The sequence below is a fragment of the Callospermophilus lateralis genome, chromosome 17 (assembly GCF_048772815.1).
Source record: "Callospermophilus lateralis isolate mCalLat2 chromosome 17, mCalLat2.hap1, whole genome shotgun sequence".
NCBI lineage: Eukaryota > Metazoa > Chordata > Mammalia > Rodentia > Sciuridae > Callospermophilus > Callospermophilus lateralis.
In genome coordinates this window covers 24,184,139-24,203,081 of record NC_135321.1, presented here as the reverse complement: position 1 = coordinate 24,203,081, position 18,943 = coordinate 24,184,139, and the positions used below count along the sequence as shown (strand labels likewise).

Here is an 18,943-nt window from a genome sequence, read left to right as displayed (position 1 = left end):
AGCTTTCAAAATGGTGATTTTCAAATTTCTCTCCATATTAGTATTTTTTCCCCTTTATTGTACCAGGGATTGAACCTAGGGGTCCTTTACCACTGAGCCACATCCTCAGCACTTTTTATTTTTTATTTTGAGACAGGGACTTGCTAAGTTGCTTAGGGCCTCGCTAAGTTGCTGAGGCTGGCTTTGAACTTGCAATTGTCCTGCCTCAGCCTCCTGAGCTGCTGGGATAACAAGTATGTGCTACCGCAAGCTGCCTTTATTATTAGTTATAAGCTTGTAATATTTCTCTAAAGAGGAAATTCTCCTTTTCTACTATTTTGTTATACAGTGTTTTCCTCCGGTTTCTTTTAGTGAAAATCTGGTTGCTGGGGGATACTCAAAGATATTTTATTGGGTAGGTCACTGTTTTCATGAGATCAAAGGACAGAAGCAGAATGACTAGACATAGTTAAAAACATTAATAAACAAAAAATGAGTCCATACAGTTACATCCTATTCAAATTCAAGATCAAAAGGGTTTTACTTGATTGCTTTATTTTATATGAGCATATAATGTTTCCATACCAAGATTCCAGGTTTCCAAGGACAATGGAGAAACACAATTATAATATTTCACAATTATTCATTTGCTTTATCTTTTGTTACATACAAATGCATCTTGAAATAACAACACCAAGGTTTCTATTCAGACATCATTAGTAAAACAGTTTGATAATTTTTCAGTTGTATCTGAATGTATGGCATACTAGAAATGACGAGTCACTTAGATGTCTGATTAACTAGACATATATTTAGGTAAATTTATTTCAATTTTAGAGATTTTTGTTTTATAATCATGTAAAATATTGTTCTTAAATTACATCACAGAACAAGAAATATTTAAAGAAATCTATATTCATTCTTGAAATTAGCTAATTACCTCTTCCCCACTCCCCATTCCTTCCCAGCATCTAACTTGAAGTATATCCATAATTTCTTTTCAGAGTATTATCATGGAAATAATGGAACCAGAGATTTCCAACACTAAAGAAACCACACAGAGGGGCTGGGATTGTGGCTCAGCGGTTCAGTGCTTGCCTAGCACATGCAAGACCCTGGGTTCGATCCTCAGCACACATAAAAATGGATAGCTGAAATGAAGATATTGTGTCCAGTTACAACTAAAAAATAAATGTTAAAAAAAAAAAAAAAGAAACCACACAGAGAATTTACCATAAGATACAATGTAAAGGCAGAGCATTAAGGGTCAAAATAGCAAAGTAAGTCCCCAAACTCATAGTAAATTAAATCTAGCCCAAAAATAGAACTCAAGTCTTCTAATCCACAGGCTGTTGCTCCATCCAAAACGTTCCTGGGTCCCTCCTCAATAAGCATTTGTTTGGGATGACTATAAACATGATTCAGATAACCTCCTTTCCAGTCACAACACCTTGCTAGGGTGCCTGCCCCCAAACCCTTGTACTGTTTTACCTTATTGGAACACATTTCCTCTAGATAGCTGTGTGGCTCTCTGCTTCTTTGTTGGTTCTTTGCTCAACGTCATCTTCTGTATAAGGCACCTACTCACTGACCACCCACTTATACGGCTACCTTCTCATTCCTAGCACACCCAATCCCTTTATTCTGCTTTCTTTTCCAAAGGGACTTAATGTTATTTTCTAGTATTTTATAAGTTCCTGCATTGAAACAAAGGTTTCATGAGGACAGAGATGTCTATTGTCACTGGGCAGAATAGTGCTTTGAAAACTAAATTTTTGTTGAATGAAAGAATAAGGGAATATGCATATATTACTCTCTCATACTACTACTGTTAATCCAGATAACATTTGTAATTTATGGGCATTTATAATGGGTATGTGAAATTTGGACTTAGAATTAGTTAATGAGTCATTTTGTATGTAGGTTTAAAGCACTACTAATAACAAAAGTCATTCTAATTTGAATTCACTGACCAGATGAAACTTCTTAAGAGATAATACCTGATTATTAATGCTCAGTACTGTTAAAGCTGTTATGAACTGAATATCCATGTTCCTTCCTGTCCCAAACTTCATACTGAGGTTCCAGCTTCCAAAGGGATGGTGTTTGGAGATGGGGAGGTAATCAGGTAGTAAGCATAGGGCCATGGTCTGAAAGGATTAGTGCCCTTATCAGAAAAAGACACCAGAGAACTTATCTCATCCTTCTTCTAGTGCACACACTGACAAAAACATGTGTGAGCACATATCAAGAGGGAACGCAACTGTGCTGGCACCCTGATCTTGGACTTCCAGTAGCCAGACATGTGAGAAATAAACTGTATAAGCCACCCAGTCTATGGTTTTTTTGCTGTGGCATCTTGAGCTGACTAATACAAGCTTAAAACACAACTCAGAAGACAATATATCATTAATTCAATCACTGCACTGATCACTAGCACTGTACCTTAAATGAAATACTGAGCAACACAATACACACCTCATGACCTCAGGAAAATTCAAATTTAAGATCACAGAAGACACCAGAAGATAGAGATTACAGGGAACTCAAACATGTAAAAATAATTAAACATTTTTGTCCTGTGGATTATTAAATGAACATGCTCATTCATTTTGGTAGTTCCAAGTACACTCAAGTTCTGAATATTTAAATTCCTAAACCTCAACCATGCAAAAATAGATGCTTTGTTGTATTAAATAAATCAAGAAAACCAATATACTCCAATCATGAAATGGCCTCTAATGAGCATCAAAGCACAAATTACCTTGCTTTGTTAAGTCCCAAAGTATATTGACTCCAATTACTGAAATCTCCAAATTCTTATCTCAGAAACTCAAATAATCTAAGAATAAATTATGAAACACTTTAAGGCTTAGCTCTATCTAGTGTTCTCTGAAGTTTTAAATATAACCTTAAGTCTAGATAAATAGATACTTTTCCTGTCCATTCTTTTCATTTATAAGGTGATTCTCAAATATTCCTGTTAAGGATTCTTCTCTTAAGAATTTTGCAGAAATCCATAAAATTTCCAGAAAAAAAAAAAGCCAGAATTGAATTCTCAAATACAATTTGTTTTCAGAAATTAAGTCAATCAAGGAAAGGATTGAATTTCCACTCAGAAACTAAAATAAAGTGCCATTTATAAAACATTTGTAGCTTTGACTATAATCAACTGTAATAATAAGATACCAGCTCAAAAAATTCTTTTCATTTAAGCCTCTTTTGTAATACTGCTTTTTAATAACCCTCATAATAGTCAAATTAAAGAACCCCAACAGAAATCATTCATCCCACATAAAACAAACATTGCCTTTTCTTCTTAGCTTTGTTTTACAAGCTACATTATTTCCAGATGACGCTTGAGGGGACTATGGTTTCAAGAATTAGATGCTTAAATAGACAGCTGCTTTCTATTTGCCATGTAAATCAAGGATAAATCAAAGAAAATTCCAAATAGTGGACTTCTTTTCTTCCTATTAGGAACTATGAATTCAGGCAGAAAGGGAGAAAAAGGAGGAGAAACAATTAAGATATGAGTAAACAGAAAACTTAAAAAGGGACTTCTTAAATAAAAGGAAACTTGGAAGATATCTCAGGAAAAGGTGTTTTTATATCAGCTCTAAGAATTTTTTTTTTTTTTTTTTTTTTACTATGATGAGAAGGGGGGAAAAACCACGACCATTGGTTTTTACAAATCTACCACACATTACTACTGAATTTAATATGCATGGGTTATTTTTTTTTCTGTATTCTTTAAAGTTCACTTAGAAAGTTAATTAATCATTGCCAGATTTCAATTCAAACACATCCTATTTCTTTTTATATGCCACAGGAAGGAACATAAAAGTTATTTAAGTATTTTTAATAATTTTTAAAGTCCTCAAAAAAGAATATTCTACCATACTCTTTAAGAAGGAACAGGGCAAACTTGCCCTCCAGGAATAAAGAGAAGGCAACTTTTTTCTCCTGAATCAATCTGTACTTTTAAGAATGAAAAAATTTTCCTTAAAAAAAAAAAAAAAAAGATGAGAATCTTTCAACTAAATGTTGTCCTTAGAAGCATTCTCAGAAAACTCTAGTTTCCCAGCCAACTTATAGCACAACCCTGGAAATCGGTCTTATGTTAAAGTCAGGCGTGGTCTTATGGAAAAGTGGTGGGATGGAAGGCAAGTATTTGCTCTATTTGCATGCTAGAGACTGCTTATTTGAATTTTTAATATTAACTGTATTGGTACAACCATTATCAAAACATTATAGAATTTCCTTTAAAAATTAAAAATAGAACTACCATATGACCCAGCAATCTCACATCTGGGTATGTATCCAAAGGAAATGAAAGCAGAATCTCAAAGAATTATCTGCACTCTCACATTTACATTGAACAATAGCAAAGATATGGAAACAACCTCACTGCCTGCTGACAGGTAAATGAATAAAGAAAATATGGTGTATGCATGATGATAGAATATTATTTAGCCATAAAAAGGAGATGTTCCACTTGTGATACCTTGGATGAACCTGGACGATGTTATGTTATGTGACCAAGACAGAGAAGGAGAATGACTATATTGTCTCACTTATCTGTGGAATCAAAAAAAGCTGAACACAAAAGAAGTAGAGTAGGAGATAGTTTCCAGGGAACAGGGGTTGGGATGGAGGGGAAGATGCTGGTCAAAGTACACAAACTTTCAGTTATAAGTTCTGAGGATTATTACATAATATGTTGACTGTAGTTAATAATACTGTATTTGCTAAGGGAATAGATCTTAAATGTTCTCATCTCCCCAAAACAGATAACTGTGAGGTGATGGATGTGTTAAATTTGATTATAGTAAACATTTCACAATGTGTACATGTAATAAATCACGATGTTATACACCTTAAAACATATTTATAAAACATTTATTAGTCAATTATACCTTAATATATCTGGGAAAATTAATAAACTAAAAAAGAAACTTATAAATTCTAATCAATGTGGGGCTTGGGATCTATTTACGTTCAAAGTTGTTGTCTGAGTGATGTTCACCAATCTTATTCTCAATATTTGGCTCTGATTTGTGTTTTATACTGTTCCTTCATTATGAAACGAACTAGAAAGATCTTGATAGAAATTCACAGTCTTCCTTGGAGAACTAGTTGGTATGGGGCAGGGAAAGACCAGATGAACTGGAGCATCCTGAGGGTCTCACAACAGAAAATGAAGTATACTGAGAGGGCAAAGGATGAAACATGAAAGAGTCTCCAGTGGTCAAATTTGGGACACCACAAGCAACATAATAATTAACAGTATCGAATCACATCACAAAGAATAAAATAGTAGCCATGAATCTATATTGATATAAATAATAATTGCATAAATAAATACAGTGGGAAGATACGGTAACTTTTCTTGCAATTTCTATTAATAAATGTCAAAGAACGAGAAAAACAGAAATCACCAGTAAATCAGTGATAGATGCTGCAGGCAAGATTCACATATAATTTCTAAAATTTGTGGGGAAATGTTTAAGCAGAAATAGGCATAGTCTAAGTATCTCCCCCACAAATGTATAGCAATTACAAAGGAAAAAATAATTTTATGGTAAAAAGTCTTGGCAGATATCACTTTAGTAAAGTGATCAAGGTAAACATGTCCAGCAATATATATCAATATTGTGCATCCCCTGATATGATAAAGGAGAGGTGCATCACCTCTGCAGCATGCTCCTCAAGAAGACAAAATGTTAATCTAATCCTAAGAAAACATCAGATAGACCCAAATTGAGGGATTCTACAAACTAACTGATTAGGAATCTTTAGACATGTCAAGATTATGAAAGACAAGGAAGATTCAAGGGGAGATGACAACAAAATTTCATGTGGTATCTTGGGTTGAATCCCAGAAAAGAATGAGAGCATTCATGTTAAAATTGGTGAAATCCAAATGAGGTTTGTACTTCAGTATTCACAGTACTATAACAATATTAATTTCTTAGTTCTGAAATGTTATGTTCTCATGTGAGATCTTAAAAGAAAAAACTGAGTAAGTATGTAGAAATTCTTTAAAACTTTGTAATCGAAACTGTCAGAAGAAAATAAAGGAAGGAAGGTAGAAAAGAGAGGAGGAAGGGAAAGGAAGGTATGTGTGTACTTGGCAAAAATTAAGATCTATGTCTATAAAAAGTATATAGACGGACATGTGCATTACTTGTGCATTACATCAGCTTAAAGATGCGAAAGCAACATGCTTTTCTGGGTTAAATCTCTATTGTTAAGATTCAATTTTCTAAAAAAAAAAGATTCAATTTTCTTGTATTTAAGCTTTTGGCATCTGTAGTCAACTCTTATATATCATGATATAATCTTATACATTTTACACATGTATGTTTGTATGTAAAATCTAGTATGCAGTATAATTTTGTACATAGAAGTATATATTATATAGAATAGTTTACAAAAAATAAAAAGTAAGTTATCTTTTCTCCTTCCTTCAGTCTGACTCTCCAGAGCTAACCATTGCTTTATAGCTTCTTGTACATTATTCCTACAAATTTTAACACATATTTTCAAGCATGCACATATATGTGTAACTTATAAAGTATTTTTAACCAGATTTATATATGGATACCTTTCACATAAACCTATATGAATTGAATTGACTTTAAAAACCAGCTGCAGAATACTGTATTGGATGAATTCATACATTAAGTAGTCACTTACTGATGAATATTTTGCTTCTTTCCAGTTTTTGCTACTAAACAAGGCCAAGAAATACACTCTTGTGTAACTGAATATCTAATTGACTAGCACTTTTAAAGTGAAGACACTACTCAAGAAACAAATTTTGCCCCCTTGAACATATTTTTTCAAAGTGTAAAATTTATTTTCCTACAATCACTTTTGTGCCAAAATTGCAGTCAAACTGATATCAATCTCCTATTAATCCACCAATTGGTTCCTCTATTCTAGTCCTCTAAATACTACTTAAAAAAATGGCTCCATAGAGATATAATTCACAATCATATATCTCACCAATTGAAAGAGCATGGTTCAAAACTTTTTAGTATTTTCAGAGTTGTGTAATCATCACCAAAATCTTAAACCATTTCCAAATCCCTCCAAAATAAAAATTGCCTCTTTTGGCAGTCACATCTCACTCTGCCTACACCCCCAAGCCCTATACATCTACCTTCTGTCACTCTAACATTTGCCTATTCTGAACACTTTGTACAAATGGGACTGTAAAATAGGGGTCTTGTTACTAGTTTCTCTTTCTTAGCATAATGTCTTTTTGAGTTTCATCTATGCTGAAGAACCTATCAGTATTTCATTCCTTTTTATTGTTGGATACCATTACATTTTATTTATCCATTTATAAGTTGATGGACATTTTGGTTGTTTCCATTTTTGGTAATTATAAATAATGGTTCTATGAACATTCACATTTTGGGGTGGACATATGTTTTCAATTCATTTGTATTTAAATTCAGGAACAGAATTGCTGGGTTATGGTAATTCTATGTTTAATCTTTTCAGAGGCTGCAAACTGTTTCCCAATGTGACTGTACCTATTTTACATGCATTCCCATGAGCAGAATATGAGAATTCTGATTTCTCCATCATATCATTGCCAACACTTGTTATTAGCTGCCTTCTTGATTCTAGCTATCCTAGTATCTCATTTGGTTTTGATTTGCATTTCCCTATGATTAATGATGTTTAGCATTTTTTCATGTCCTTATTGGTTATTTTTAATATCTTCTTTGGAAAAAAAAAAACTATTCAGACCCTTTCTCCCTAAAAAAATGCAATAAAAGCCTTATTGTTTACTTTCATCATTGTCCAACAAGGTGCTCAGATGGTCTTCCATGAAATGATTCAGGGATCCAGGCAATGCCATCATTGGAATCTCCTACTGTATGTCTGCATTTGGCTAGCAGATGAGGGAAGATAAGTGTGGAAGATGGTACAGTGGTGACGTCACTTCTTCCTACACTGCTCTGACTTCCCCTAATCTTATTGCCCCTTTCTAGACACAATGGAGGTGAAAGATGTTGCTTTGCTGTGTAATAGGAGAGAAAATGGATACTGGTGAGCATTTAGCCAGCCTCTGCCTCACCCAAAGCCTCACCCAAAGCTGAGTGCCTGGAACATTAGGAAAGATGGCTAATTGAATGGAAGCCTGCCAACATAACCTGTCCCTTTGTTTATGGTGGTCACTCTGATTTAGCTTATTTTGGAGCTCCAGGACACACTAAGACTTGGTAATTCCAAGGTCAAGGAAGTGGGGGGACCAATCTCTGGTGCCAAGTAACTACTGAGTTGTCCTCACACAGATTAGAAGGCTATCCTGATCTCGCTGCTCACCTGTGGACAGTGAATTTTAACTCTACCTCTGCATCTGATGTCTTATACCTCCCACTCCTGCAGGGGCCTCTTCCTGTCACTAAAGGGCTTAGAAATAGCCCCATCCTCTGAACTAACACCTGCTGTCCCAGAATGTCTCTCCACATTTGGGCAGTACAGCACATCAGAGTAAGTGTTGGTCTTAGGTGCTTGCTATGTACCAAGGATCCTACCCGGATACACTCATTTAATCCTCAACTACCCTGGGTGGTCAATTCTACTGTTACTCCTATTTTACAGATAAGGTAACTAAGGCCCAGAGAGGCAAAACAACCCAAGACCAAGACCACATACCTCACAAACTACAGGATAAGGTTATAAAATATAATATTTGCTCTTTTGTTTTTTCAATACTGGAGATTGAACACAAGGATGCTCTAACACAGAGCTACATCTCCAGATCTTTTTATTTAATTATTTTGAGACAAGGTCTCATTAAGTTGCTCAAGCTGACTCTGATGTTTCAATCCTCCTGCCTTGGCTTCCTGAGTTGCTGGAATTACAGGCATTTTCTACAGTACTAACTATTTGTCTATTTTTCAATTGGGCTATTCATAGTTTTACTCTTTTTTAAAAAAATATTTTTTAGTCGTTGATGTATCTTTATTTTTTATTTATTTATATGTGGTGCTGAGGATAGAACTCAGTGTCTCATATATGCCAGGCAAGTGCTCTGCCACTGAGCCACAACCCCAGCCCCACATATTTTTACTCTTTGAGTTATAAGAGTTCTCCACATATTCTGGATATTTGTTCCTTGAGGGCTTGTTTGGAGGTTCTAGGCAGAGGAGTACAGCTATACCCTTGACTGAAGAATGGTTCTCCTCAATCAAGGAAGGTTGTCCTCTTTGACTGAGACCGAAGCTTCAGGAGGGATGCATATGAAGCAGTGACGGAGTAAGGGACATCTGCCTAGCCAGCCAGATCAGCTGAAGCAATCAATGGGGTGACAGATGTTGCAGCCAGATCTCCCTCAACTCCTGGATATTAGCTCTTTATCCACATGCTTTGCAAATATTTTCTCCCTTCTGTGGGCTGTCTTTTTACTTTCTTAATTGTGTTCTTTGAAATGCCAAAGTTTTAAATTTTAATGAAATCTAACTTATCTATCCTTTTTTTTTGTCTTTGGTATCATCTAATAAGTTTTTGCTTAATCTAAAATTTACTTATATTTTCTTTTAAAAGTTTGTTGTGTTAGCTCTTACATTTAGATCTATGGCCCCAACCCAAACTGACATGAGGGGTGATAAACGGTTCTTGAGCACCTGTGATATAACAATTTTGTTATATATCTTTAACAAAATTTATCACATGTTGAATTGTATTTTAGTTGTACCTTTGTTCTAAGTAGTCTTTTAGATTCCCTATGTGTAGATACTATACCTTCTTCACTTTTACCATGCTGAAGTAATTCCCAAACAGAAGTTTTAGCAATATTCTGATGAACATCACTATCATTTTAATAACTGTATGTAAAGTCAGTAACAAGTAATTGTTTGAAAAAAGCCAGTAACAAGTAATTATTTGAAAAGTGACAACATCTTAAAATGAACTGACAAATGTTAGAATTTCAATATTTGGTTATGTCAGTATATAAAAAATAATTGTTCCCATGTTATATGAATATTAAATTCTCTATCCCAGTCTTGAGTTAAAGAGTAAACATTAATAAGAAATCTAAAAAACAGAATGACTTAAAATGAAAGTGGGGGAAAGGTAGAAAAATCTTAATAAATTTTCTTGTCATATGTGTGATAGATCACAAATTAAATCCCTTAACACATTTATGAAAAAACAAAATGTCTAAAAGCAGATATAAAACTTATAACAAAATGTAAAATATGATTAATAAGAGCTATCAATGCAAAAGGTAAGACAAATGACATATACCAGGGTTAGCAGTATCCTAGGATTCCATATAAAATAATATGCAATCATGTACACAAAATAAAAATAAATTTCAAATACACTTATTCTTTAGTAAGTTATGATATAAACAAACTATTCAAATTAGATTAAGAAATTGAACTGGCTCTATTTATATTGAACTGAAAGGAAAAAATACCATAACTACCTCTTGAATATGAAAGCATAGATTTTTGATATACAGATCATGTGACAATTAATGGGGAAATTTAGTTATTTAGCATAGAAATTACCCATGTCTACTATACGTTAGAAACTAATCTATGACTTGAAGATAGTCAAAGAACTTTAATTGTATGTTACACAGATATGACTGAGGTCCAAGACTTTTACAATCGAGGATACCTCCCAGAGTGTGCACATATGCTGAGCAGGGCTTCACCCCCATCACTCAGTAATGTAGTCTATTTTCTCAGCCTAGGGTATGAAAATCTCTACACCATACAGATTTAATGCAATTCCAATCAAAATCCCAATGACATTCCTCATAGAAATAGAAAAAGCAGTTATGAAACTAAACCCCTATTTCTCACCATGCACAAAACTCAAAGTGATCAAGGACCTAGGAGTTAAACCAGAGACCCTGCACCTAACAGAAGAAAAAGTAGGCCCAAATCTCCATCAACAAATGGGATGGGTTCAAACTAAAAAGCTTCTTCTCAGCAAAAGAAAGAGTCAGCGAGGTGAACAGAGAACCTACAGAATGGGAGCAAATTTTTACCACACACACATCAGATAGAGCATTAATCTCAAGGTTATATAAAAAACTCAAAAATCTTAACACCAAGAAGAACCCAAATAACCCAATCTATAAATGGACAAGAAAATGAACAGACATATCTCAGAAGATGATATACAATCAATCAACAAATATTTGAAAAAAATGCTCAACATATCTAACAATTAGAGAAATGCAAATCAAAAACTAAGATTTTTATTTCAAGCCAGTCAGAATGGCAGCTGGTAAGAATACAAACAACAATAAGTGTTGGTGAGGATGTGGGGGAAAAGGCACACTCATACATTGCTAGTGGGACTGCATATTGGTGTACCCAATATGGAAAGCAGTAAGGAGAATTCTTGGAAAACTGGGCATGGAACCACCATTTGATCCAGCTATCCCACTCCTTGGTTTATACCCAAAGAACTTAAAAACAGCATACTACAGGGACACAGCCACATCAATGTTTATAGCAGCACAATTCACAATAGCTAAATTGTGAAACCAACTTAGATATCCTTCAGTAGATGAATGAATAAACAAACTGTGGTATATTTACACAATGGACTATTACTCAGCATTAAGAGAATAAAATCATGGCATCTACAGGTAAATGGATGGAGTTGGAGAGTATTATGCTAAGTGAAGTAAGCCAATCCCCCAAAACCAAATGCCGAATGTTTTCTCTGATATAAGAATGCTGATCTATAATGGGAATGGCGGGGAAGCATGGAAGGAATAGACAAACTTTAGATAGGGCAAAGGGGAGGGAGAAGGGGTACACATAGGGGTAGGAAAGTCGGTGGAATGAGATGGACATTATTACCCTAGGTACGTATAAAGATACAAAAAAAGCCAGTAACAAAGTAATTATTTGAAAAGTGTGACTCTACTTTGTGTAAACAGAGACACGAAAAATTGTGCTCTATATGTGTAATAGAGTTGAATTGCATTTTGCTGTCATATATAACAAATTAGAATAAATAAAATTAAAAAAATCTGTTGTCATGTGGATTATATGTATTGGTATTTATCATAGTAGAAACTGAAAATAAAAAAAATTTAAAGCACAAGAATACACAAACACATTGTTACCTGTCAGAACAATGACTATCACATGTCATGTAGCCTCTGGACAAATCCAACATGAGACTTGGAGAACCCCTGGAATGGGTCTGCATATGTTGGCAACATTACATTTACTTAGCAAGTGAAGGATAGACCCTCAGCTACTGTTTATACTTCGTTGGTTTTTCTAATTCTGGTTCCTGTCTTATCTTGGTGAGGGCCTTTTTTGCCTTGTGCCTTTGAATTACTTTTTTTTTTTTTTTTTAGTTAATTTTTTTAGTTGTAAATGGACACAATATCTTTTTTATGTATTTATTTTTATGTAGTACTGAGGATTGAACCCAGTACCTCACACGTGCAAGGCAAGCGCTTAACCACTGCATTACTCTTTGAAATTCATGAGAGGTCAGTTCTAAAGAAAGACTCCAAAGCTCTCCAGTGAGCAAAAGGGAAACATAATTTCATTTCTGTGACTCTTCCTAGAATAAAAATTAGATTCTTCTCTTCCCAAATAGTTGTTAAGCGATTGTTAGACACTAGGGAAACAAAGCCTATATGACACTGTGACAGTATTAACAATTTAAAAGCCACATTTATAGTTTAAAAAGTCATTTGTCATATCTTTGTTTCATTTTCTATATTCAGGTTCTGTTATAAGGGACCAAAGTTGTCTGAAAGGGACATTCTGATTTTAAGAAACTATCAAAAGAGTTTCCTGTAACAATTCTATTCTTTTGGTCACTAAATTTGAGATAGTAAAGCACAGCCAAACTGTCGCTTTGTCTGCCCATGTAGAGGCACTATCTGCAGTGGGTCTTCTTGCTCCCTGTAGAGGAATGGCATAGGATTTCCTGACCCCGCTTCTATTCCCAAAGCAGCCAGGACAGCTTCCTCATTATCTAATATTTAGTTGAGAGACGCTCAGACAAACATGGTTGTACTAAACTACTAATACTAATGTTTTGGTAACTTGTAATTTGCTTTCTATGTTTTTACTCAATTGACTTGTGAATTATACAGTATAGTGAGCATAAAATTTTCTTAATAAACTCAGAAACCTCTAGGTAGACTGAAAGTACTCTATGTACTACAGTGAGAAGAAAAACATATCCTTATTTTTAAGCACTTATTCAAACACTTTGCTAATATATTTATTCAATCTTGGTACAGTGAGCATACATCTGGGAATCCACTGCTGCATTAAGACTGTATGATTTTCTTTTTCCATCTTTTATAAACAAGTAGTCTAAAGCAGTAGTCCATGACACACAGAATTTTATGTGGCTGTTGGTAAAGATACTTACCAAGTAAAAATTCTGGGGAATAATAAAAAGAGGAACAGGGGCTGTGGCTGTGGCTCAGTGATAGAGCACTTGCCTAGCATGCATGAAGCACTGGGTTTGATCCTCAGCACCACATGAAAATAAACAAATAAAATAAAGACATTCTGTCCATCTACAATTACAATCAATCAATCAAAGGAGGAACATATTCATTTCCCAGTTAATGACTAATTTAAAAGAGAATGACTATGAGAATGATTTCAAATTTATAAATCACTTCATAAACAGTGTTTTGAGCAACAGAAATTACCAAAAAAATATTGATTTATCATGAAAGAGTGATTTGGCAGTGCTCATTTTTTAAGGTAACTATTGTTTTCATTAATCAACTTTCAGATTGGTGGCAGAAGGAGTGACTGATTCACAGTTATCACTACCACTGAATTGCTGCTAACCATCCTCTTTAATTAAGGCACTAAAACTCAAGTTCATAAACCTATTTGGAAAATGTTGTGATTTGCAAAGTCTCATATATATGAATGTTAAAATAAGAACTGTTAGTGACAGATTCCAAACAAAACTTTCCCACTATTCCTGGGAAGCAGATGCGTTAAGAAATTCATTTTTACTTTGTGAAAATTTCATGAAAGAATAAACTGTGACTTAAAAACTGTAGAATTCAATAGTAAAATTAAAATCTCTGGTTTCAAACTATCCTCTATCATTGCACATAAACTTCATAACCAGAAAATATCATTAAATATGACATATTTCCTTTAAAGAAATCAATTTGATGGATCTCTGATTAAAGAACACTTCAGGACTATATAAATCCAATACATTTTGTGGGGAAAATGAAAAGGAATACTGAGTGAAGCAAACAATAATAGCATAAAAATAACAAAACATACGGATGAACCAAATTCAAGTTTTTAAATTTTTTTTTCTTATAGTTGTAGATGGACAGCATGCCTTTATTCTATGTTTATTTTTTATGTGGTTCTAAGGATAGAACCCAGTGATTCATACATGCTAGGCAAGTACTCTGCCACTGAGCTACAGCCTCAGCTCCCTCAAGTTCTTAATATAAACATAATTCCACAATGCCACCCTGCTCAAATCTGGGGTTTCCAAGGAGCTATCAGAGGGAGATATTTTTTCTTATCACAAGTCAAGGTAAGTATAGAATTAAGTGAATTGTTAGGCTAATTTTTAAAAAACTTTTTGAAATTACAAACTTAATACTTAAATGGGATGACATCATATCATAATACAGTGTGTGCGCATGTGTGTTTACACTTGCATGTGCGCGTACACACACACAAAGATGAAAAAGAGTGCCAGTCAGGTTGTGGCTACACATAGCTATGTATGTTTATCAACAACTGATATCCGGTCTGATTGCTGTTCCCACAGTCTCATATCAGCACAACTATTCAGAAATGAAACAAACCACAGGAAATAAGCAAAACCACTCTTCAGCTATCTGGTGGCACTGCCACTTTAAACACAATTGTTTAAAGTTTCCAATAAAGTTTCTATGTATCAACCCACTAAGTTGTTGTCTGAGATTCAGGGATGTCTCTATTAGAATTTAATGAACTTCTGGCAAGATAATTTTTAGTGTCTTCATCTAAGCCATGTTTCCAGACCTGAGGAACATCACAGATAGCAGCACTGCCCTAATGGGATTCAATGCAGCACTCTCCATCCCATTATGGTACAAGGCTCACCCCAGGGCTGCTTTTGTTGTATTCCATCGGCATCCTTCAAGGTCAGGTGGTAATGAGTTCTTCATCTTTAAAGTGGATGGAACACACAACACATTATTACTGTCACCTCTGACCATGACTGACATGTCAAATCCCATAGGCACTGAGAATTGGTGCTTCAAGACTCTGATCAGTTAGCTAAAGGCACTATACTCTCAAGGACATGTTACGTGTTGGTGTGAAGAAGGAGGAAGGTTGGGCTTTGATCATATGTTCAAGTGAGCAAGCAGAGTAAACCAGCTGGTCCCCAGAACAACAAAGCCGAAGCAAAGCAGATCAGAGATCAGAAACTAAATGGCCCTCAGTAACAGGACATTTCTGAATCCATGGATTTTCAATTTTAGGTTCTAGTTCTTAGTGAAATCCAGGTGTATTTATGGCCCCAATACTCCCTGCCACCCAAGTTCAGAGAGAAACCTTTGTACTCTTCCTATAAAATACCTTCTTTTTTTTTTTTTTTTTTTGTAATTAGTTTGAGTACATTTCCTGACTCAGTAGGATTCCTAATAATTAACAACTACTGATTCAGGGTTGATTTTCTTCAACCTCTTGATATTAATTTAAAAATTTTCCATTGTTTTGAGACCTCATTTCTTTATTTGCATATCAGAGATTTCTAAGAGCATGAGAGAGATAGTGTTATTAATAAATTTAACAATAAGAGGAATATTTTATTGATGAAATAAGGCAACTACTTACATAATCTGGCAGAGGAACATCATCGGAACTCAGTGAACCTCTCAAGGACTGTGTGGCTTGTTCCAGAACTTTGTTATGTTTTTTAGACAGCAAAGAAAACAAACTGGAAAAAAAAAATACATACACACACAAACACACAGAGGAAAATCCATTATATAAAGAGAACTAAATGTAACCTTTTTCAGGTCTAATATGGAGTTACATAGTTCTATAGCATATCAATTATTCTGAAATCTGCTTGTAAATAACTTTTATCATGCCTATATTAGCAGGATTAATAATATTATTATATAACAAGATGGTGAAGAAGATGTTTAAATTATAAGAGTTCTGAAGAATAAAATAAGTTTGATAGTTTAAAATTATGTTTCAAAACTAGAAGAAAATTTTAAAAGATTACTATAGTGTGGAGTACAGTGGACAAAGATTGAGAAAACCTGGGAGATGGGCTAACTGTATGACTAATTCATATTGTAACCTACTATAGGTCACTTGAGCTTATGTAACTTAATTTTCTTATCTTAAAAATAAGTGTTGTATTACAGTATTATTCTATGGTGTAATATAAAGTCAATGTTTCTGTATTTTAGTTTTAGGTTCTTGTTTCTCAAAAAGAATTATTTACTTCTGGCTATAATGGATTAACTAGAGCTTGACTAACTCTCCTGCTGTAAACAACTAAAATCTAGAAAAAATTGCACGAAACAAGTGTTTTCAGATATTCTACTACATCTGAAATGCAGGATTATAATCCCTAAAAGAGAAATACACATGAGCCCCATAATAGTGAGTTTCTACATATAGGAATATTCCAGACTATGGACCAGAAAGGTGGGACCCAAACAGTACACAGCAGGACTGAGCTGAGAAGACTGAGATATGAATTTAGGGCTGCTGTGGCAGCTGGAATCCACAAGGCAGGATACTAGAGAAAAGAGAATTTCAAGAAAAGGGTTCCAGAAATCCAGATGTCTTCTTAAGTACCTGAGTAAGTACTAAGCTATACCTGAGCATAGCAAGATATTACAAGATGTGGTGATGAGCTACCCAGAAACTGTATAATGAACATATATTTTGGAGGTCATAAAATACTGAGGGCTATTGTGCTCCAACCAGCCAGTGGATAAAACTCCTTGAACATGGACATTCAGTTGAATTTTTAGAAAGGCCATGCTTTAGGATCAGGACTATTGTACAGATTATTGTAGCCTAATAAAGCTAGTGAATAATCTTCAAAAAATAAAGTTGATTTATATTAAATGTAAATGAACTAAACACTGCAGTTCAATGCCAGAGATTTTCAGATTGGATAAAATTGCAAGACCCAACTACTTGCTGTTTAAAAGAAACATACTGTAAATTTAAAGACCCAGATAAGTTAACAGTTAAATGATATAAAAAACCATACAGCTGAGCACCATGGTACATGCTTGTAATCCCAGCAGCTTGTGAGGCTGAGATAGGAGAATCATGAGTTCCAAGCCAGTCTCAGCAATGGCGAGGAGCAACTCAGTGAGATTCTATTTCTAAATAAAATACAAAATAGGGCTGGGGATATGGCTCAGTGGCCAAGTGCCCCTGAGTTGAATCTTCAGCACCCAAATAAATAAATAAATCATACAAACATTAATAAGAATATTAGAGTGGCCATATTGATTACAGACATATAGGATTAAAGATCATAATACTAATAGTAATGATAAAGAGGAAAATTTTATAATGATGAAAGCCAGTTCACCAAGAATACTTAATAATCCTAAATATTGGATCCTTAAATATACATTATATTTATATGATCCTAATATTCAATCTACTATATCTAGTAAAGAAAGAAATTCTCTTTGGGTTATATGGCAGCATAAAAATGGAGACAATCTTGACATCATGTAGTTTCCACGTAAATTTGAGATATGATTATATGTAGTATATATTTTTTAAATGATCAAAACACTACTATAGTATTTCTTAGTGATGCTCTTTTAAAAAGACTATTGACTCAAATATTAATTTAAGAAAGTAAGTAATGATTTCAGATGATTTAAACAGGATATTCAGTGAAGACAAGACCCCTAAAGATTAAGGTTTTTTTTTTTTTTTTTTTTTTTTTAAACTGGTGCTGCGGGTTAAACCCAGTGACTCATATGTACGCTAGGCAAGTTCTTTACTACAGAGCTACAACTCCATTCCAAGTTTTAACTAACATCATCAAATGCTCTCCTACACATCAGTGATGAATCTACTGAAAAATAAATTAGGAAGACTATCCCATTCACAAAAACCTAACCCCCCCCCCCCCAAAAAAAAAAAAAAAAAAAACTTGGGAATCAATCTAACAAAAGAGGTAAAAAATCTCTACAATGAAAACCACAGAACACCAAAGAAAGAAACTCAAAGACCTCCCACGGTCCTGGATAGGCAGAATTAATATTGTCAAAATGTCCATACTACTGAAAGCGCTATAGAGATTCAATGCAATTCCTATTAAAATCCCAATGACAATCTCCATAGAACTAGAAAAAGCAATCATGAAATTCATTTAGAAAAATAAGAGATCCAGAATAGCCAAAGCAATCCTTAGCAAGAAGAGTGAAGCAGGAGGCACCACAATACCAGACCTTAAACTACACTAAGAACAACAGTAACAAAAATAGCATGGTATTGGCACCAAAACAGATGCATAGACTAATACTACAGGATAGAGGACACAGAGACAAACCCACATAAATACAGTATCTAATACAAGACAAAGGTGCCAAAAACATTCACTGGAGATAAGATAACCAATTCAACAAAGGGTGCTGGTTGGAAATCCATATGTAACAAAATAATATTAAACCTCTCTCTCTCACCATACACGAAACTCAATTCAAAGTGGATCAAAGACTTTGGCACTAGAATAGAGACCCCTGAGAAAAAGTAGGCCCAAATCTTCATCACGTCAGATTAGGATTTGACTTTCTTAATGAGACTCTTAAAGGGCAAGAAGTAAAATCAAGAATCAATAAATCAATAAACTTTCTTCAGCAAAGGCAAAAATCAATAAAATGAAGAGAAAGCCTACAGAATGGGAGAAAATCTTTCCCACATGTACCTCAGATAGACCATTA

At 34.3% G+C, this 18,943-nt stretch overlaps 1 protein-coding gene across 2 annotated transcripts in view; it reads right to left on the bottom strand.

Annotated features, from left to right (window-relative positions):
* Nucleotides 1-18,943, bottom strand: part of Dym (dymeclin) — a 354,439-nt gene that overhangs the window by 93,514 nt on the left and 241,982 nt on the right. For both annotated transcript variants that reach the window (XM_076836810.2, XM_076836811.2), the window contains exon 14: nucleotides 15,837-15,939. In XM_076836810.2, coding sequence (XP_076692925.1) covers nucleotides 15,837-15,939 — 103 coding nt within the window. The remainder of the gene's footprint in view (nucleotides 1-15,836; nucleotides 15,940-18,943) is intronic.